Consider the following 21,710-nt stretch of genomic DNA (forward strand, 5'->3'; position numbering starts at 1 on the left):
AAACTGTGTCTTGTATAAAAAAATGTTCTATTATCTTACCTTATTTATGAATGATGTCAGTCTGTTGCTCCTTTTGAATAAAAGCATCAATAGATAGGTAATTATGAAAATAGTTCATACATTGATTGGGCTAATGCCATCACTAATTTTATTATTTGGTTGCTGAAGTGTGCACCGAATCAGAGTCCTTAGTCTCACTATCGCCCTCTGCCATGAGTCAAGAAAATTGCGTGCCTCAATCTGCATCTAAAGATGCTGAGCACAGTAAAACATTACAAACTAATTGTGATTTGGAAAAAGAAAATCAAATGATTGTGAAGTTAAATGAAACACAACTTAAACAGCACAAAAATAACCATATCATGTATTTTTTTTAAACATTTACATGATGAAAGTTGAGGGTGTGCCTCAACTGCCGCCCTTGACGCAAGTCACTGCTCTGATGCTAATGCTAGCTCTTTTCAGCCTTTTACGGCACGGTCTTCTCCTAATCAGAACATTAGCTGACAGCTTGTGTACGTGCAGGAAATTGTCGGAGTAAGATCAGAACATGACTGACATTTGGTATGAACATGCACAGCAATCCGATTCAGAGGGTTGGGGTTATTCCTTTCATAAACCATATTCTTGTACATGTCAACCCATTTGGTTTATCCAATGTACACGGATTCTGATTTTGTCATCACACACCAGTCATGTTTGAATTTTCAATGGTGCAATGCTAAGCACTATGCACCCTGTTTTACCTCAACGTACAGGGGTACATAATCGTGCAATACCATTCAAGCTGGTTCCCTACCACGATTCTAGAAAAACAAGAAGGATCATTGACAAGTCCTACATGACCTCAAAAGCCCATGAGAGCTTCTTTTAAATGTTGCCGAGAAAACAACTCACCAAAGCGCCAACTAGTGGATGCAAAATTCCTCGTGAGCCACTATGAAACACACACACATGCGCACACACACATCCCTCCCCCTATTTCTCACAATGGAATCTGTGACCGCTGGTGTCAGACTCCTTAAAAGAACACCCCAACTTTTTTTTCTAACAGGAAGTGCCAAAAATAGTTGTGCTGTGACATCCAACTTGGAATCCAGTCTTTCCAGTCGGCAAGCAGGATGCGGAGCCGCTTGGGCCCCTAGAGAAGGGAAGCGTCCCGCCGAGTCGCAACGCTTTCCTGTTTTTGTCCTATTTGATTTGCAAGGCGTGACCGCTGGAGAACAAAGCGAATGCGTTCAAGGTTGAACTGGCGTCCTCATGCAAAGAGATCAACACTGCACTATTACCGTCAGCAGCAGGGGGGTTGTCGGCACATTTCCAGCGTGTGATCTCGGCGGAGGCCGAGCCGTGAATCAAACTTGGCAGGCGTGCGAGAGGTGCCAATAAAACGCCGACGTAAATACCAAACGGACCAGCCAACCTACTTTGCACATAGAACCTGAGGGAAGGGCTGCCACGGTGTGCCACCTGGCGTGTTAATCGAGGGGCAGGCGCCACTTGTGGACCTAAGAATGTGTCCTTCTGTTTTTTTGCATAAGAATGCGGCCTTACATTCCAGAAGCAAAGAAACATTGCTCATGTTTTTTTCTGACTGGCGTAAAATGCATTTTGAATCACTGTCTTTGCTTATACACTGTATATGACTCTTGCAGATCTTCCCACTGAGAGGTCCTGTGGACGGAGGCACCCGCCTGACGGTGCAGGGCAAGAACCTGGGCCGAAGTGCTGCAACGGTCGAAGTGTCTATCGGATCTGTGCCGTGCCATCTCTTGCCTGAGCACTACGTCGTTTCTGTTGAGTACGTTTTAAACTGATCTCCAGAGAGCAGCGATGTTGGTGGTGGACCGTCATGGGGGTTGTTTTTACCTCTACCATGCAGATTTTGATGTTGTAGGTTTAAGCTTTGTTTATGGTTTCCAGCTGGTTATGTGGAGCTTGGATTGAGGGCCTTGAAAACACTTTTATTGAGAATCTGCATTATATTCATAAAATCGCCTTAACCGATTCGCATCATCTTTTAAACTTGGTGGCGTGCACATAAGACTAATTGTAAAACAGCTTGTTGTCGCGGCATGCCATCATGTCACTTACCAGGCCAGGATTCAGGCACTGGGGCAGGCGGTGACAAGAGAGCAGCTGACAAGCTGGCTGCAAAAATGCTGACGTGTCAGTTTTAAGCAGTCAGCATCACCTGCAAAGAAACCAATGAGAGAAAAACAAAAAGACAGGAGAGGAGAGACAAAGGGTCTATGGTGTGACAGGACTCTATGGGCTTCCTTCATTTCAGTCATTGCATTATAAGCAATAGTAGAAATCTGCGGTTTATTCACCATGCACAAGTGTGATGCTGGATCACTAAAACGTAAAATAAATGGCAATCATTCTCTAAAAACACCTACACCACTGAAAACTGCTTAAGATTGCCATACACTAAAATAAATTATAAAAAACATCTTCACCAACAAGTTACCGTTCAAGTTTTTTAGCTTATGCAATCTGTAGAGCTTGTAAAGGAACACTTATCTGAAAAACTCAATATCCATTTCGTCTCTGGGCTTCAAACCATTCGAAGATCTGTTTTAATTTGGTGTATTGTTCATGTTTTGATCCCGTTCACACGTTTGGCCTTAGGTGCACTTTTCAGTGATGTATCATTTTTTGATAATCTGATATTGTTCTCATCTACATCAAACTTTCTTGCCGCTTCCAGGTTTCTTGTTTATCACTTTTAGCCAAAAGTCAGCAGTTTAGGAGGGACATTTTCGGTTTCTCGAGACGTTGTGATGCAAAAATAATTTTACAAATACAACTATTCAAATTTAGCATACTTTCACCATAAATTATGTGGCTGCCTGCTCGCATTTGCCCATTTGGTTACACATTGGTTTGTTGTCCCTCTTTAAGCCACGCCCTTCCTTTTCACATGCTGACTTTCGTTAATGGTGACACACAACCAAATATGGTGACCCCCTGATTTCATTATTTTGTTTTGTAGTTCTTAATTCACCCTATTTGCATTTATATGAGACAAAAATTTGAATTTGTCTGCTAATTTTAACAAGAAAAATGGTTTCAACGCAGGCTTCTGCACATGCATCAAAATCCTCACACGTCCGCAAAAATCAAGTGCCTGACATGTGAAATTATCTGTGGGCAAGTTTTTGCCCGTGGGTCATATGTTTGAGGATAACTTTAAAACTTTCCCATTCAAAAAAAGAATACACATTTCCTCAATTCTCCAATTGCGATAACATAGATGAAAAAAATCAGAAATTCTAGGCTAATAATGGTCGTTGGCCAGGCTGCTTGAACCTCATCTTGTGTCTTGCGCTGGCATTTGAAGCGTATTTGTGTTTTATCAGCCAATGCTGAGGGATTATCCTCGTGTAACCATAGCAACAGCTGGGCCGGCCATCATGGGCAAGGCGGATGGAATTCTTCTACTTTTTGCAAAGTTCCCTGGTAGCTTAAATTGAAGTGCTTATCGCGTTGTGCTTCGCTGAAGCCCATCATTGCATTCAGAGTGGGGATGGCCCCACCCCTCACACATCACTCATATGCCCCTGACTAGGTTGATGAGCTCAACTTCATCTCAGCAGTGCAAATAAAGGACTCCACTAATCACATTTGTTTTTCACAAGAATTTGTTGAACTCGATAAATAAAAATGCTTTTTTGTTTGTTTTTTTCTTTCTACTCACATTGTTACATTCTAAATCACATGTGTGGAACATCTGTGCTAAATGTGGCCTGCCACATCCTTTCATGCTGCCCGAAAGATAATGCTGAGAAAAACACAAGGAAAAATGAGGGTCGAACAATGGCTTGCAATTTTAAAAATGTCCACTGGGTGTTACCAAAACCAGGTGCCTATCGCAAAGCACCTACTGGAACTAAATATGCTGACGGTAATAATTTAACAAAAAGAACATTGAGAATAGCACCTCGTAGTTATTTTTCTTAAAATAAGTCACGGCTGCGTTTGAAGAAAGCTATAGCCCCTTTCTATAATACATATGCAATGAAACAGTGTATGAAAACTAGTCTGTGTATTATAGTGTAATAATCTGTGAAGCCCTTTGAGACTCTTCGTGATTTAGGGCTATACAAATAAAAATGACTTGACTTGACTTGAGTCCCTATATTTATTTAAACATTTTTAATAAATAATAAAAAAATACGGATTGGATGTTGCTAAAGCCAGACACCACTCGTAAAGCACTCAGTTTAGCTGTAGTTTCTTATTATCATTAATACATCAGAGAACATCCTGTTGTTATTTTACCTAAAATATTAGTTGCGGACGCACCGTTTAAGGCAGAAAAAAGAAAAGAAAATCACCTGGATGTCTTTGGAGAAGTTTAAAGAAGTCAAGTCAAGTCAAGTCATCATTATTTGTATAGCCCTAAATCACGAAGAGTCTCAAAGGGCTTCACAGATTATTACACTATATTACACAGACTAGTTTTCAGCCGACGAGAAGAGTAGGTTATTCATATGCTATGGAGTAGAAGTGAGTTTTAAGTTTAGATTTAAACATTTCCACTGAGGTTGCAGATCGGAACTCAGGGGGAAGAGCATTCCACAGTACCGGTGCCCGGATGGAGAACGCTCTCGAACCAGCAGAACACTTCTTTGCTCTTGGGATCACCAGAAGACCGGCACTCTCAGATCGTAGGCTTCGGACCGGGACATAGGGGCAAATCAGATCTGAAAGATAAGAGGGAGCAAGTCCATGTATGATTTTGTACAATACTAAGAGAACCTTGAAGTCACATCTATGGCTAACTGGGAGCCAATGCAGGTTAGCCAAAATCGGTGTTATGTGATCGTACTTTTTTGTCCTAGTTAAAAGCCTCGCTGCGGCATTTTGTACCATCTGAAGAGACTTGATTCTAGACTTCGGGAGACCAGAGAGTAGTGCATTACAGTAATCGAGACGGGAGGTAACAAATGCATGAATTATAATTTCCGCTTCAGACTGAGACAGTATTGAACGGATTTTAGCAATGTTACGAAGATGGAAGAAAGCGGTTCTAGTAATTTTCTTTACATGCATTTCAAAGGATAGATCAGGGTCAAATATGACACCTAAATTTTTAACTGAGTCACTCTGTGTGATGTGACATTTGTCAATGTTCACAGCAGTTTTTGAGAATAAGTCACGGCATTTAGATGGACCAATGACTAACATTTCGGTCTTTTCAGCGTTAAGACGCAAGAAATTTAGTGACATCCACTCTTTTATCTCAATGAGGCAGGCCTCGAAATTTCCACCGTTTAGTGTGGTAGATTCCTCCAACGGAAGATATAGTTGAGTGTCGTCTGCGTAGCAGTGGAAGCTGATATTGTACTTGCGAATAATATCACCTAATGGAAGCATGTAAATGCTGAAAAGAAGGGGGCCAAGCACTGAACCCTGCGGAACACCGCAGGTAACATTAAAGGGCTCAGATGTCATTTCACCATATTTAACACAGTGCGTCCTATCTGAGAGGTAGGATCTGAACCACGAGAGGACGGTTCCTGAGAGACCAATCCATTTTTCCAACCGTTCTAGTAGGAAATTGTGGTGCACTGTGTCAAAAGCAGCACTAAGAAGCCTTAGCTCTTTTCTGTAATGGATATGAAATGTAGCACGAGTTTCCCCGAGTTGATAAACATTACGAGAATCGTAATTTAATCATGAGCCTCCGAAAAGACCCCCAGTCTTCCAGCTAAGTCGCAATTTTTATGCCATTAATTAAAAGTCTGGCCCCCTGGGCATGGACATTCTACTATGTAGCCTTGAGTTGAGAAAAACACAGACAGGATAAAGTGAATGATTATTATCAAATCCTGTCTATTTACTTAAAGTATTTTTCAAAAAATAATATTGGACACTTAAGACAACAACATGATAAGTAATAATACATAATACAAGTAATAATACATTTTGTCTTTTAACATGACAATGAATGAGAGTAAACTCTTGCCGGTGTACCTGTCGCTGTACGTTATGTTTGACAGTTTCTAGCCTCAAAGTTTTAACTATTCTATGAGATTGAAACACCCAAGCCATGCTTGTGGTCAACACCGAAAAGTCCACCTGGCATTGATGGTCAACCACACTCAACCAAACATACCATAAGGTGCGGGATTCGGCTTTTGCCTGGTCCCGTTTCCTGCATTATTTTGAGAATCTAAGAAACAGGCAAAATGGTTGTATGTTGTGCAGATCTTCTCAAGCGTAGTCACCATCTTGTGATTTGCCCAGGTTGGTGTGCGTGACTGGGAGGTCTGAGTCGGACGGGACTGATGTGGTCCGAGTCGATGTTGATCAAGGCGGTATGGGAAATTCGAAGGAGAACTTCTCATACTTGGTGAGTTTACTGCCACACCGGCTTCCGAATATTTACCCTGTTCTACTCTTCCTTCACACCCACCGGGAGCACCGTCCCTGGCTGAGCATTACCAGATGCGTTTGACGGTTGTTAGGATGTTGAGGGTGTGAGAACCTCCTGATGTTGGTGTGAATGGCGAGCCGACACTGTTGTCCTTTGCTCTTTTTGCTAGATAGAACAAAGCATGTCCGTTGGGCCTATTCATGCCGGCTTGCATTTGATGAAGCGTTGATGGTAACGTTAAAATCAATGAAAGGCGTACTTGTCATCTTAGTTGCAAGACGAGCACTCCGAAGCTGTCCATTCTTTATGTAGCTGCTTTTGAGATCAATCTTCTTTCATCTCTTGGTACAGCATTTGTATACCATGTCCTGGAAAAAACTTGAGGCCTGGCGGCACTTGAAGGTTTTGGCGCAGAAAGGGACTGACTGCTGGCTAGGGAAGGGAACGCAGTGAAAGAAAGACAAAACACTTTTAGGGACAGGATATTTGTCTGTTTCTATCTCTTTGCCCAAATCTCCGGAAGGAAACATCTGGCTCCTTACAATTGGCGAGGCGCCCGACCACACAATAGGTCTCGTCTGTCTACATGGCAAGGAAGTTGTTCCTGTCAGCCAGGATGAGAAAAATTTGCCTGCCCCGCCTAACCCAGCAGTCAGTTGCAATGGGGCCTTTTTGGGTTTGCGCAGATGCTCCGGCCTCGGGTCATTGCACACCGTCTTTGTAGTTGGACATTGAATAAAAGTGGCATTTTCTAAAGCCATTTAGAGCTCAACGCAGAAGTAGGGTCTTCAATGTATAAACCGAACTTGATGTAGGCAGAAGAATTAGGCACGAGTAAGCAGGAAAATGAGATTGAACTATAAAAAACTAAGGCTTGGCAATGAATCACTACGAAATTAATTTGAATAATTCACCATTTTAAAAATTGCCAATTTATTACAACGAGTCAAATAATGCAAAAGTTTCATTTGAGCCAGTTAAAGACGGTGCTCTTAATTAGAATCTTTTGGACTAGTGGTAGAATGCTCGATTGGGTGGGTTACGAGACATATTTACCATCGATAGTACTGTAAATACCCCCTGAATAGCAATTTTTCACACTAGCTTTGAATGTGTATTGGGCGCGTAATAGAAAAAAAGCACCTTGTTACATTTCCTAGTTACTTCAGTTAAAAACTAATTCTGCTAAAAGTAGCATGTTACTCTGAAGGTAACAATATAGTTACAAATGATCATAAATACTCGCCTAGAAGCAGACTCCCATAAACTGCTTTTAAATAACCACATTATAAACAAAATAGCAGAAAATGTCTACACCAACCTGTGGAAGCAGTGAACCCTTCATATGTATTGGCTTGTGCAATTTGAGAGCTTACAAACCAAAACTTAGGCCAGACACACCATATATATTTTGTCTATGGCCACTCAAAAAGCTACTTCTCCATTTCTGGCCACTATCCAAGACATTTTCTTTTTTCTCTCCTGGCATGTTGTGTAGCAAAAAATATTTTACAAACAGAAATACCAAAATTTACCACACATTTATCATAAATTCGGTGCTCACATTTCACCCATTTATTTCTCGTTACTTTGTTTCTCCTGTATAAGCCAGACTCCCTTCCCCAAGCGCTGCCAACCATTCGCCTTTGGTGACAGACAACAAAATATGCGCAAATAAGACGAGTCCCCAATTTTAGTATTTTCTAATAGAATTGTAAATTTGGCTTAGAAGCGAGTATATATATGGTAGGAAGAATATCTACTTGAGGAGAAGTTTTCTCATAACCTGTGCTTGAGCGTGCGCCACCAAAACTTTATTCAGTTGTATTTTGTAGGTAAATATGAACACCCTTCAGGGATTGATTATACGGGATCTTGGGATGCACGTGACAACATAAGTGATGTAAGAGAACAAATGTAAGGCACTGTGTTTCATTACCTTCATTTATAGAGTAGCAGGAAAATGTAGTCATGCACTAAGTAGTAAAAGTAGAGTTACATCATTTTATGAATATCGTGTTGCATTAGTAGTTACAGAGAAAAGTAATTACATTCCCGGACCGCAGTCCTTTCTAGTGTCTTAGTTCCAACACTGGTCAAAATTATTTAAGACTTTTTATATTTGATGGCTAAGGTTTACTGTTCCGTCTGAAATGTATCAAATTCATAACCGCTGTGAAATACTGATAAAATCAATTAAAATCAAAACTAAAATCAATTTATTAGTGCCCATTTTGCACAACCCTAAACAAAACAGGGAACAAAGTATATAAATAAAACAAAGCAGAAAGCCAAGCAGGGAATTATGTACTGTACACACTTATTGAGACAACAAGGGACACCAGGACACAAGACTGAGAAGGAGCTGATGGAGCTGATCAGCTGGCATGAGTTGAATAAACAACAAGATAGAGCTTTAAAAAGCAGATACGTTAGGACACAGAGCACATGACAGGAACAAGTTGTCTCTTGTAATTTCTTCTGGCTACTTTGAACATTATAGCACTTTGTGGTCTTCGGCAGCAAACTTTTGACAGTCTCCATCTGTTTAATTGGCCAGTTGGTCCTCTCGATGTCAGTGACCAGCTGGCAAAACTCAGGCCAGGTTTGCAACACAGTTTGTTAGAATTTGTACTTTGGGCGCTCGGCCAGTGGACAGGGAGCTGTCATGCTCAGCGACCATTGGATGAGCTGCAAGCAAAGTGCTAAACTTGAGAAAGCAAGGAGGCCACGCTGGGAACTGAATTTTTTTGATAATCTTTTTATTCTTGTTTTTCCCATTCTTCTTGTTCTCGTCCTTCACTTTCAGGTCCCAAAGGTGGTCTCCATGGAGCCTAGGAAAGGCCCCCGTGCAGGAGGAACGAAAGTGACCATCAATGGGGAGCACTTGGGGATTGGCTCTCAGGTTCAGGTGCTTGTCAACGACACACTGGAATGCTTCATCACAGCGTGAGTCATGGCGGAACTGTCAGCAAGAGAACACTCAGCGTGCCAACAAAAATGTTTCCCGGCTGGATATGGGGTGCCCCTTTGCTGACATCCTATCCTGTGTCACAGGCAAAACGATGACACCATCCAGTGCACCATGCCCCCAGCTCCATTGGCAGAGGGCCAGTCTATGTCAGTGTGCGTCCAGTTTGAGGACGGATCGTGTCCCAGCCAGCGTCTGAGCGTCGACTACATGTACCAAAAGAACCCCACCGTCAGCTTCATCAAGCCCGACAAGAGCTTCCTCAGGTGGTGCAAAGTTTACACGTATTGTGCTCTCAACAGCCTTGATACCACCACTTATCTGTCCATCCCTGCAGCGGTGGAAGGACCATCACAGTGGCGGGCCACGGGTTCGACCTGGTGCAGAGCGCTACCATGCAGCTGCCGGGCATTGGACAAACGGTGAGTCTTGACCCGGCAAATACGCTTCAGAAAAGGTTTCAAGTCATTAAATCCATATAAATCTGTTGGTTTACATCTTACTTTTTTTCACTTCCTCTCAGTATATCCATTTCTTATACCAGGGGTCTCCAACCTGTTTCAAGCTGAGAGCTACTTTTTTCACTAATTAGTGTAAAGGGCACACCGTTTGTGCATTTCTAAAATAACTTATGTTGTTACTGTGTTTTACCAGGTTAATTGTTGGAAGTAAATACTTAGTCAACCACTAAAAGGATCCTTTGGCAATGACCCAGCACTGTTGAGCTATTTTGAGAACAGGTCCGCAGGCACCTCAGCTGTCCTTAGGGGGAACCCTGGTGCCTGCGGGCACCTTTTTGGAGACGCCTGCATTGTATAATCTCTAGTTCTCTAGTTAATCTCTTGTTCATCTCTAGTTAGATTTGATTAAGTGTTGGGAGGGACCAAACCATCTGAGGGCTTCAGTATGGACAAACGACAAGGACTTGTGTGAAGCTTCATTTCTGTCATAGCCTAACGCATTCCACTCCTGAATGATTGTCAGCCATTTTGAAAATGTATTAGGTGAACCGATTACAGTCTTGTTCTATACTCAGAAGCACTGATTTTTTTTGTTTTATTAGTTTTTATTGTAATTAAAAACCGAACTGCTCCTTCAGCGCTTGTTTTTACCCGTCTTGTCTTATGACCCAGATGTTGATCCGAACACATGAAGGGAGAAAAGGTCATCCTCCTTCACTTATCAAATAATAGTCATTATGGTCGAGACGATTTTCTCATTCAATAGAATTATGCCTCTGCAAGGCAGAAGAACCATGTTTGTTGTGCCTTCCAATTTACACTGATCCCTCAGGTTTTGAGATTAATTGGGGGCAGAACCTCCCACGAAAAGTGAAAATCCGCAAAATAGTGTCACACCTTCATAAAAGCCTCCAAGGTGAAAACTTGGGGGCATTTCAATCAGAATTTTACTACAAATAATAACACACAGCACATAATTGTGCGTGAACAAATTGTTTTATTGTCATTATACAAAATGAAAACAAAAAGGGAGGGCTTTTCCTTTCAGTGTAAGAAAGCAATGTAGAGAGTGGTGGGCTAGCTGCGCGCTAGCACCGGGTGTCCTCGAATTGAGCCAAGTCTCCGCGATTGTTACAATACAACAGTCCCGAATGTAGCGGTTTCCCACAAGTTGAAGCTCCAGGTCATGCGTTTCATGAGTAATGGATCTGGCGTTGCTGAAATACAGGATTTGCAGAGGTAGCTCACGAGGGTTGCTACATAGCTTAATCGTGGCAAGAAGCCGGACCAGCAGCACCACTCTTGCCTTCATACCGTCTTAGTCGTTTCTTGAACTCAATAATAATCCACAGAGCACCCGCTGGTGATCACCATTTCTCGACACTCTTCTGACTTTCTCCAGAGTCCAATTTAATCGATACATTTATTTGTAATGTAATGAGCTGCTTAAATACTAGCTCAGCTTTAGCCGTGTGCTGTAGTTTGTTTGGGGGGATTTGGGGGCAGGGGTCGTGTAAAGACATTGACTTGTGCCTGCCTAGCTGTTTGACTAAAGGGATACAGCAGCTTATCACAGTTGCGAACACAGTCACGCCCACCCAATAGTCACACATAAAACCTGCCTCTCGTGATATCTTTGTGCCCTCTGTCCCTGTGTGCCCTATGAACAAAATGAACCATACATTATGTCAATGAAAATAAAGACAGAGGTATCTGTATTCAAAGACAAGACATGCAATTGTAACTTTAAAATATTAAAAGAAAAAAAAAGGTTTTTTTTCATTTATCTTCCAGATGTTTAATATCTAACTCTTTCATTGAATTTAAGGTTTCCAATGAGTTTTACTTGATAAAGAAAAATGGATTACTTTCAGGAACATGGGTAAGGAGACAAACTTACAACCCCACGGTTGTGCATGTACGATAGTTTTCATGAGAAGGGAGGGGGCGCTTTTTGACTCACAAAAATGTGTTGTAATTCTACCTGACGGCTGATTAGAGACAAATATCACTTTGACCATGTTTTACAGAGGAATTTACATTTTAAAACAGTCTAAAGATCAAAAAAGTTAATTCAGTCAGCTATATCCCGTTTTGAATATGTTACAAGTATGTTATTGGAGTATGTAGTCGTATCTCCTGAGCCCAGCAGTTAAATGTCACTTAGTGTTCTTATTGCTGTGTTTTCAGCCCTGTGCAGTCATTTCATCCTCGGTGATGACATGCCCGTCGCCTCCTTCAGCTCAGTCCCAGCCCGCTTCAGTGCACTTCTTTCTGAACGGAATCCTGTACACGGGCGATCACCCCACTCCTTCTGATAGTGAAGCCGATGAGGAGGAGGCTGAGGAAGAGGAGTTGGAACCGCATAAAGGTGACTTCCTGCTGGAATACGTGGAGGACCCACAGTTCTTCACGGCCAACAAGGAGAAGTTGATTAAACATCACTCCGGGGAGCAGCTAACACTCATCATCAATGTGAGTGGCGGGGGATTTAACTTGGGCAGGAATATGTTTTGGCTCATTTTGCAACAAATGACACAGTTGCACTTGGTTGGTCGAACTGGGCAAAGTTCTCGAGGAAAATACACAGGAGAAAACCCTTCCAGTGTTGAACTCCAGCCCTAAACCACAACTGGTTATTTAGCTTGGGAGAGCTTTCCCCTATTGGTTGAGTAGAAGCACCTATAGCCTATTTCAGAAAGAGGAGATTATGTCTATGTAGATCTGCTGACACATATCTGTTTGCTATTTGGGTTGCTGCCAAGTTGGAAGATTCCATCTTGGATATTTTGGTCTCATGATAGAGAATAACTTAATAGAATACGATCCCCAGCTGTTGCAACGCTTTCAAAGCTGTAAATTAAATTGTAAAGAGTGACATGCTCCTTTCCTCTTTGCTGCGCAGATAACATGGATGGTGAGCTCTCAGGAGGACCACCTTCTTAAAGGTCCCATAGTCACCACCGGCTTCCTTGTGCGTGCATGCATGTAGGATTTAGGGAGGATTTGTTGACAGAGATCTGGGAGGTGGTTTTATGCAGTTTGAAAGGGAGAGGCCTTGAGGGTGCAATCAAAGCAAGGAAGGACATTCGCCATAAGTACACAAACACACAGTTTTGTTTTTCTATCCTTGTTAGGAAATTCCATTGACCTCATGCCTTTCTTAGTCCCTTGCCTTACAACCTTACACTAACCCTAACTGAAGTTCAACTGTAATTTACACTCCAAAACGAGGTCTTAACCCTAAAAAGGGTATTAAAGCAACATTATAGCCACCAAATATCCCAATAAGCACTACCGGTCCCCACAATGATCATAAAAATCATGAAAATGGGCCTTAGAAGCTGAGCAATACGAGTACACACACAAAAAATGTTGACATCTGATTTCAGTTGTGTTGCAACCATTTTGCAAATGGCTTGGAAATGTTGCATTGTTTATTTTGCTGCTTTTGACAAAATCTGCTTTTGTTTTTGGATGGGATTTGACAACCGCAATACACTCTTTTGGAACTGCGCCTAAAAGCTTTTGCATCTGCCGTGAGTTTTTTTCCCAGCAGTCGTTATTCAAACTTGCTTGACTTCTGAAACATGTTGAGCAGCTTGATTATTTCCGGGAATATGCAAACACTTCAAGCTGTTGGAGTCGAGTGGGATGGGGGGATTGCGTAATCTCTCAGCAACGGGGCTTTAGAGGCCTAAAAGTGGACAACAAGAAATGCTGACCTGCATCCACTCGGCCTTAAATGATACGGGGGTTAGGTCCCACAGTCCTTGTCATCACTTACTGGTCACTCAAGCCTTTATGCGTTTCTTCCCATGGTAGAAAGTGCCGAGCGAACTGGAGCTGACACCAGACGAATACTCCGTGATGATTGGCCCGTACCCGTGTAACATCAGCTTCCACAATGACCAACTTTTCCACTGCACCATCGGCGGACTGCTGAGCTCCCGTGACACTGAAATGCCCGTCACTGTAAGTTTAAAAGACCTTGTGCCCAGATTGCCTGCACCGGCTGCTTACGGAAAATTTAGTCTCCAGAGGGGCGTTGCTGTTAAAAAAAAAGTGACTACGTTGCTGTATTTAAAAGAGATTTAAAAATATAGTTTTTCATAAATGTTTAAAGAGGTGATGTATAAGTGTCCCTGTGCAAGACAGTGAACTCAATTTATTATGAATGAGACGGCAGCGCTATGCATGGGAGCAGTCAACACTATGAATGGGTGATTGGGAGTAGTCGTAGTATTTATTGCTATGTTTGCCCAGTGGTATGCCTTTGTCACAATGGAGCCAGGTCCTCAGCAGCGGTGATAAAGGCCTCCCTTCTGGTGCCGACTGTTTGCGTTTGTGTGTGGGCAGTATTCATCAATATTTAAACAAGGCCCAGAATGTGGTGAGTGTTTTGTAAAATGGTTCCCAAAAGCGCTGCCTGCTGCAAAAGCCATTTGGCTTTTTTCCTCTCCCCTTGGCCAGAAATAGAAAACAGTTTGTCTTGGGCGCCGCAAGCTTTCGTAACATTGTCTGAGCGCACATACTCGGGTTCAGCGAAAAGAGCTTTCTGACACGTGCACACTCAAAACTGCATGCGGCCAAGGGTCAGCCTATTTTTGCCGGCCTGTTTTTATCTGCACTGGCGAGCTGATTCTGGTTGCCCAGGCAGAGGTAATGGAAGGCATTGTCTCCTGCAGAGGAGGTCACCTCCCTGGGCAACGGTGGCCATCAAAGGCTTCTTTTTAGAGGACGTTCATTTTCAGGATCGACGGTTACGAGCAGCCAAGACGAGAGTAAGAAATGGCGAAGCGCAAAGGCTGACTGGTATTTCGCCAGTGAGGCAGTTTGTCACGTTCCCGTACAGTCTTCTGTGCACCTGCGCACACTTTAATGAGTACATGTATCTTACCTTCAGGTTTCCTCTAAATGGGGATTCAACATGCCTTCGCTAAGCAAAAAATAGTTTATTCAAGTATACTTTCTTTCATAATAGTATGCAGCCAGTGTGTTTCATCGTTAATTACCGTATTTTCCTCACCCAAAATATTAGTCTTTTGTCAGATATTTTTCATACATAAGATGCATAATAATGAGACTACAGTAAAAAACTACCACATGCAATCGTGTACAAGTGTTGCGCTCTATAGACACTTATAGTATATATTAATCAAAAGATCGAGAGAGCGCTGACAATTTATGACTGGATAACCAGTGGTACCAATGACATATGAAGAGGCATTAGATCACATTGTTTTTACTCACAGTGCCAGAACCACCGATTTGCATAGTGCATTCTGATCCACTTCTTCGTTTGTGCGTCAATAAAGCTGTAGTTTAATATAGTATAAGTATTGTATTATATTAGTATACATAAAAACGTTTGTATTTTATTTTGTTGAAAGACTTTATTTTCTCTATTCTCTAACATTTTTCAAATGGAGAGGCTGTTTAACCTATCGGAATGCACTATGCAAATCAGTGTTCATAGCACCCAGAGTAAAAACAGTTTGATAATGAGATGACGCCTAATGTCTTACTCTTTGTCACTTGTACCACTGGTGATCTAGTGATAAAGTGTTGTCACTCTTACTGCCACTACTTTGGTTGGATTCTGCTGCTTATAATGTTAGGTAAGTTTGGTCAGTGGGGTTTATGGATTGGTCAATCATTCCACAAGTACAGTACATAGCATTGAGTACTTGATGTACATTCTTTGTACTTGACTACACTTTGTAAGGTATACTACAAATGTGCTTTTTAGTCTTGGTTTTTTTAAAATATCTCTGCTGCTGTCAAAAGACTTTTTGTTTTACGATATCTTGTTCGTGACTTTAAAAAAAAGACTATTATGACAATGTGCTATTTGATAACGAAAAAGCTTGGTATTTTTTATTTCTCGTTGTCTCTGTCACACATTTGGCGGTTCACAGCGATTTGGCATCCAAATTCTAAAGAAGCATTGATGTCACACCAGAGTGGTGATCAGAGAAGAAGGAGCAGACTTTAATCAGCGCATGACGTTTTGTCATGTTGTCGAGAGAGAATGCTGGTTCAGCGGGCACCCTTATGCCAATTTGTAGTGAGCCTCCCCATTTTTAATGCCACCGGGGTACTTTTAACGTCAAGCGTGTAAGCAGGACAGCATGTAGACAGCCACAGATTGACATCTCTTTGGACACTTGCCTGCAAGTCACACTGCCACGTTTGTTTTGACAAATTTATAGGCACGTCAACACTTCCTTTTAGGATTTAAAATCCACCTCTAAATTCTGCTTCTTCAGACACATTTTATACCTCAAGGAGAACAAGCATTCAAAAGTCTTCTTTTCTCTCCTTTCTGTGTTGACTCATTGAGTAACGTATTTATTCGTTTATGACACTAACTTGTGTATTACTCGCCCCCCGAATTTCTGATAAAAGATCGGTATACAATTTTGTTTCACTTTTTCTCAGCTCAAACAAACCATTGTGTTGTTGAATATGTACCACCATGATTAAATGTGACAATTGTTGAAAATGTAAACTATGAACACATCAAATTTACAATAAATTTATTTATTGTCCATCAAAGTCCAATTCATCATCAGGTACACCAAAGAACATATGTGCCAAATTCACAGTCCGCAGGCCACATCCAGCCCAGCATACAATTTTATCCGGCCCGTGAAATCATTTTATGTACATTTACGATAATGGCCCGGCTCTATGAAACACTAAACACTCTCAAACTACAGATCCCAGAATGCGACGTTCTGCAAATTTCTGCAGATTTCCCCAAAATGTTACTGTAGCCTGACGAGCACGGCCAATTTTAAAAAGTATCCACCAACAAACAACACGAAGACTTGTTGAAAAACAAAACCAACAAGTGCATCAATAGTGTCAGGAAGCGGAATTGTGATGTCCGGGGACGAGCTTCTATCCATCACGATGTAACGGAAGGCTAAACTGAGAAACGCAGGGTGACGTTTCCAATGCGTTGGATTACACAAATGCTAAACCCTCACAATGGCCGAGCAAAAAGTTGATTCGGAAAACAAAGCCTTTCAAAACTGATCGGAGGATGAATATTTGTTTACTGACATTGCCGGTAAACCCATGTGTCTTCTTTGTGGAGCTAATGTGGCCGTAATTGAGGAATTTGTTGAAAAACGGCACTACAAGACAAAACATTATTGTAAACTGAAAAATCTAAATACAGAGCAAAACATACAGAAAGTTGAAGAGTTAAACAAGAATATGAGGATACGCAAAATCTCAAAGTGAAAAGCACAAATTTTATTTCCATTTCCAATTATTTCACAATTTAAATTTGAATAGTTTTGAAAGGAGAAGGGAGAGCAAAGTTTAATTTATGTAATGTTTAAGTTTGTTTATTCTGAAATAGCATTCCTGTCTGTTTTAAAATCATATTTATGTTAAAAGCACATATTTTTGGTGTAAAGCACAAATCGTATTTATAATTTAAGTTTTTTCTATTTCAATTTGATTTATATTAAAAAAAAATTAAGTTTTTTAAGTTTGTTTATTCTGGATTAATATTCCTCTCTGTTTATAATTAATATTTATGTTTTGTTTTTGTAAATCAAGTTTTAGTGTAGGGCAGCACGGCGGCGCAGTGGTTAGCGCGTGTGCGGTACAGTTCTGAGGTCGAGATCGAACCTTCCTGTGTGGAGTTTGCATCTTCTCCCTGTGCTTGCGTGGGTTTCCTCCAGGCACTCCGGTTTCCTCCCACATTCCCAAAAAACATGCATGTCAGGTTAATTGGCCGGTCCAAATTGTCCCTAGGTGTGAATGAGCGAGTGAGTTGTCTGTCTCTGTGTACCCTGCGACTGGCTGACAACCAGTTCAGGGTGTCCCCTGCCCAATGCCCTAAGACAGCTGGGATGGGCTCCAGCACCCCCGCCACCCTACTGAGGATAAGCGGTGCAGATAATGGATGGATGGAAGTTTTAGAGTATTCAAGAAATATTTATCCTGTTTGGCCCATGACCAAAGGTGTGGTTTGAGTTTTGGCCCTTTGTGCAATTTAGTTTGACACCCCTGCCAAAGAGTCTATTCCCCTGTCGAGCTTTTTTTGCGTTTATTTACGGGGATATCTTTTCAGGACGACTTTCTATTTTCTCCAGTGCCTAACATACGTGTTCAGCTCATGATGATGATGATGGTTTGCATTTATATAGTGCTTTTCAAGTCACTGAAGACCTCCCAAAGTGCTTTACAATGTGCTGTTTTAATATTCACGGCTTCATTTTTTCACTTCACCGACGAACTTACTCTGATGTTTATATCAGATTCATGGATTAATTTATACAGCCCTAGCAGGTATTAGAAATTGAAGAAAGGCAATTCTATTGCATTGCATGGTCGCCATGCAGTACACTTTCATGTGATATCGAGGTAAAATCCAATGTCTTTTCATGTGTTATCTATATCACTGGTGGTCTAGTGGTAAGCGACCCAGGTTTGATTCACGTTTCATCCAATGTTTTGCGATTGTGGTCAGCGATATTGTTCACGTGAACCACACACCCAAACTTTGAGTTCTTTTTTAGGTTAAAAAAATATATCTAAAAAGGGGTGTGGTGCACGGAATTGTCTAAATTGAACAAAATACATGAGGCACCAGAGATTAGCCATGCAAACATCAAAAGACAAAATATATTTTTCTCAACAACTTTAAAATGAAATTTTGGAAGTTGTAAACACTATTTTGCTCGCGTTGAATTAGCAAGGAGCAGCGAGATCCAATACACTTAATTGCATTGATTTACGTGCGTAGAGGCTCATAAATTGCGCAACACAATAATCGATGAGGCAATTAGTTGCCAATGCTTTTTATAATCGATTTTATCTATTCGTTAATGCAGCCATAGTATTATTTGGCGCTTCCGGGTGGAAAATAAAACGCCATGCATTAAAAAAAACGATATTAGTTTCAATACTAAGCAAAAATACACAAACTATCATATAAACATGCATCTTAAAAAAGAGACCTGCACTTGAAAAAATAAGCATTTGTTTTTTCATAAAAGGAGCCAACTTATAGGTAGGTGAAATAATTATCCGCTGTCTTGCTGCTACCGGTACCCACAAACCTTTAAAAGGCTTGGCACAGAAAATGAGAAATAAAATAATGTAATTCGGTCACTTTGAATCTCCATAGTTTGTATTTTTTTTTATCACTCATTTTCAGTTGTTGTACAGCAGACAGTCACATCTAGTGGTCAAATAACACAACACTCCCTCTATCAGACCACATTTGCACAATATATGAGAAAGTAAATACAGTCCAATAAGTCACAAGTTTGCCCATAAGTCCTAAAAGAACACAACATAATTCTGAGTTGATTTGACGCGTTTAATTATTATTTAATTTGCTTTCATGTAAGGTGGGGTGTTAAAGGTTGAAAGTAGTAGTGACCTCATGCTCATCCCAGTTCTTTTTTCATTTCTTTCTGTGAGTAACATGAAAATAGTGAAACTTTCATATCATTTCACTTAGAAAAGGCCCAATTCTAATACAGTCCAAACGCCAATCCAAACCTCATAAAAGAGTAAAAAAGAAGTGTTTATTTGAGAGTGTCCAAAAAAATGCCCGTACTTGCACGCGCAACAGAAGGAGGTTGACAGAGGCTGGAATGATGACACAAGCCAGTAGATGGCCGCTATTAAAAATGTGTATAACTCCTTTAAGTCAAGTGAATTGCCCTTTATCACAAAAAGTCTCAAAGGGATGATCAGAGTACAACAACAACCTTAACAACAAAATAACTAGTAAAATAAAACATCAGCAATATGAAATGTTTTTTGGGGGGAATTTTTAAGCAAAATATGGAAAAAGTAGATATGTAACTTTGTTTACATAGAATCTGAATGACAAATATGAATATACATATGATACTGATATTATCATGTTCAAAAAGTTCATACTCGGGTAAAAAACTAAAAGAGAGCTAGGTAGGTATCTAAAAGAGTAAAGGACGATTCATTTTAAAAACAGTCGTCTGTCAAATATGGTTGTAAAGTGGAGAAAACAGCAGCAGCTCTGAGTCCCAACATGCTTGTTAATCAAGACCGCAGATGTTATATTGAGATTTTTAAAAAGCTGTGGTAGAAAAGAGTGTATGTGATTAAGAGATAGCGTAAAAAGTGTAGTTACCTTATTTTAGGGAGACATTTTAGCTCTTATTATAGCTTTAAATAACTATTACAAAATATTTCAAGTCACAAACATACTTGATGTTTATTATTTCACAATTGTATATTAATAAGCAAAAAGTGTTAAAAAAAGTTATTTATGTGTTTGCTTTTACTTTTAAATTTGTATAATAACACAATAACATATATAAATTGTATTCATATAAAAGTTTTTGTTTTATTTGATTTTTGAAACCTTTCAAAGGTAGCTGGCGAATATATTAAGGATTGACTCTAACTTGTGGTGTTATCTCCCCATTTAGGTGCAAGTGGGCAACTTTCGGCACACAATCGCCAAAGTGCAGCTTGGTGGCAGCGAGTTGGCAATTGTGGTGTCCATCGTGGTGTGCTGTGTCCTGCTGCTGCTCTGCACCGTGGGTAAGTCCCTAGGTTGGGTTGGGCCGGGCCCAGTCGGATGATGGACATTCCAGATGTGTCTCAGGCAAACAAACCCCGTCAGCAACACAAAGACGTCGTTGTTGTTTCAATTTGATGCTTTTAGCAGACTGTCTCTTTGTGGAAAATAAGCATTAAACTATTCTTTTTTTCAGTATTAACATCAAACTGGAGTTATGTTCTTGTTGGATGAAGTTACTTGACTGTCATTCTGGGGTTTGCAACAACACATTCCGTTTTTTTCTTCTCGTTCACTATCTGTGTCCGCATGTGTGTGTCCAGCTCTCGTCGTGTACTGCACAAAGAGCAGAAGGGCAGAACGCTACTGGCAAAAGACTTTACTCCAAATGGAAGAAATGGAGTCCCAGATCAGAGAGGAGATACGTAAAGGTGTCTATTGTTCGCACACACACGCACCCACACACAGCCGTAAATTTCAACTTTATGGTCAAATATGCTGTATGCACAACATACAGAACAGATTAAATTACTTCTTCTTCCGTGCATCCAAACATTCAATAAATAAGGCACAATGCAAATAACAAATAGCAGCAAGGTAAAAAAAAAGTATACATTAAAATATAATAATAGATAAGGTTTAAAATAAAAAAATATGAAAAGTATACCTGGAATCTAAATAGAGCAGATTTGCATTGATTTGGGGGAAGGCAGTAAGGTGGGAGGGGGTAGGACAGGGAGCGAGTTCAGAGTCATGACAGCCTGATGAAAGAAACTGTCTTTGAGCCTGCTGCTTCCGACTCTAAGTCTCTGCAGATTAGAGAGGCTGTGAGATGGGTGGGATCACCTGCAATCCTGGTTGCTTTGCAGGTAAGACCGGAGTTGTAGATGTCCAGGACACAATGGTGCAGCTGGTCAGAATGCTCTCGATGGTGCCTCTGTTCAATGAGAGCACGATGGGCGTCGGGGCACTTGCTCTCCTGGGTTGGCGGAGAAACTACAGGTGTTGATGGTTTTTTTTTGGCCAGGCCTGAGATGTTATAGCTCCAGGACAGCTCATTGCTGATATGTACACCTAAAACTTGATACTGCTCATCCACTCCAATGCAGCTAATGTAAGGTGATATCTTCAGAGGTAAAACAATGGTCCGTGTCTGTTCACTTGAAAAAGTGAAACCGTGTTTTTTTTGTCTGTAGTTTTGCCCTTGTCGATGTTTGTTTGGGAGGGGTGGGTGGTTTCGTTCAATGGCAACGTCATTTGGTGATCCATCAGAGAAGGCGGGATCCTGACAAGCTATCAGTCACACTCGGCTTTGGCTGGGCAAGCCTGCGCTTTTTTAGGCAG

At 41.0% G+C, this 21,710-nt stretch overlaps 1 protein-coding gene across 1 annotated transcript in view; it reads left to right on the top strand.

Moving 5' to 3' along the window:
• The window catches only part of plxnd1 (plexin D1), a 71,775-nt gene that overhangs the window by 36,061 nt on the left and 14,004 nt on the right, over positions 1–21,710 (top strand). The window contains exons 13-21 of the mRNA XM_088332311.1: positions 1,656–1,801; positions 6,259–6,364; positions 9,198–9,337; positions 9,446–9,625; positions 9,697–9,781; positions 12,011–12,295; positions 13,646–13,795; positions 20,275–20,389; positions 20,690–20,797. Coding sequence (XP_088188437.1) covers positions 1,656–1,801; positions 6,259–6,364; positions 9,198–9,337; positions 9,446–9,625; positions 9,697–9,781; positions 12,011–12,295; positions 13,646–13,795; positions 20,275–20,389; positions 20,690–20,797 — 1,315 coding nt within the window. The remainder of the gene's footprint in view (positions 1–1,655; positions 1,802–6,258; positions 6,365–9,197; positions 9,338–9,445; positions 9,626–9,696; positions 9,782–12,010; positions 12,296–13,645; positions 13,796–20,274; positions 20,390–20,689; positions 20,798–21,710) is intronic.

Source organism: Urocampus carinirostris, chromosome 3, assembly GCF_059441175.1.
Source record: "Urocampus carinirostris isolate Australia breed hairy pipefish chromosome 3, RoL_Ucar_1.0, whole genome shotgun sequence".
Taxonomy (NCBI): domain Eukaryota; kingdom Metazoa; phylum Chordata; class Actinopteri; order Syngnathiformes; family Syngnathidae; genus Urocampus; species Urocampus carinirostris.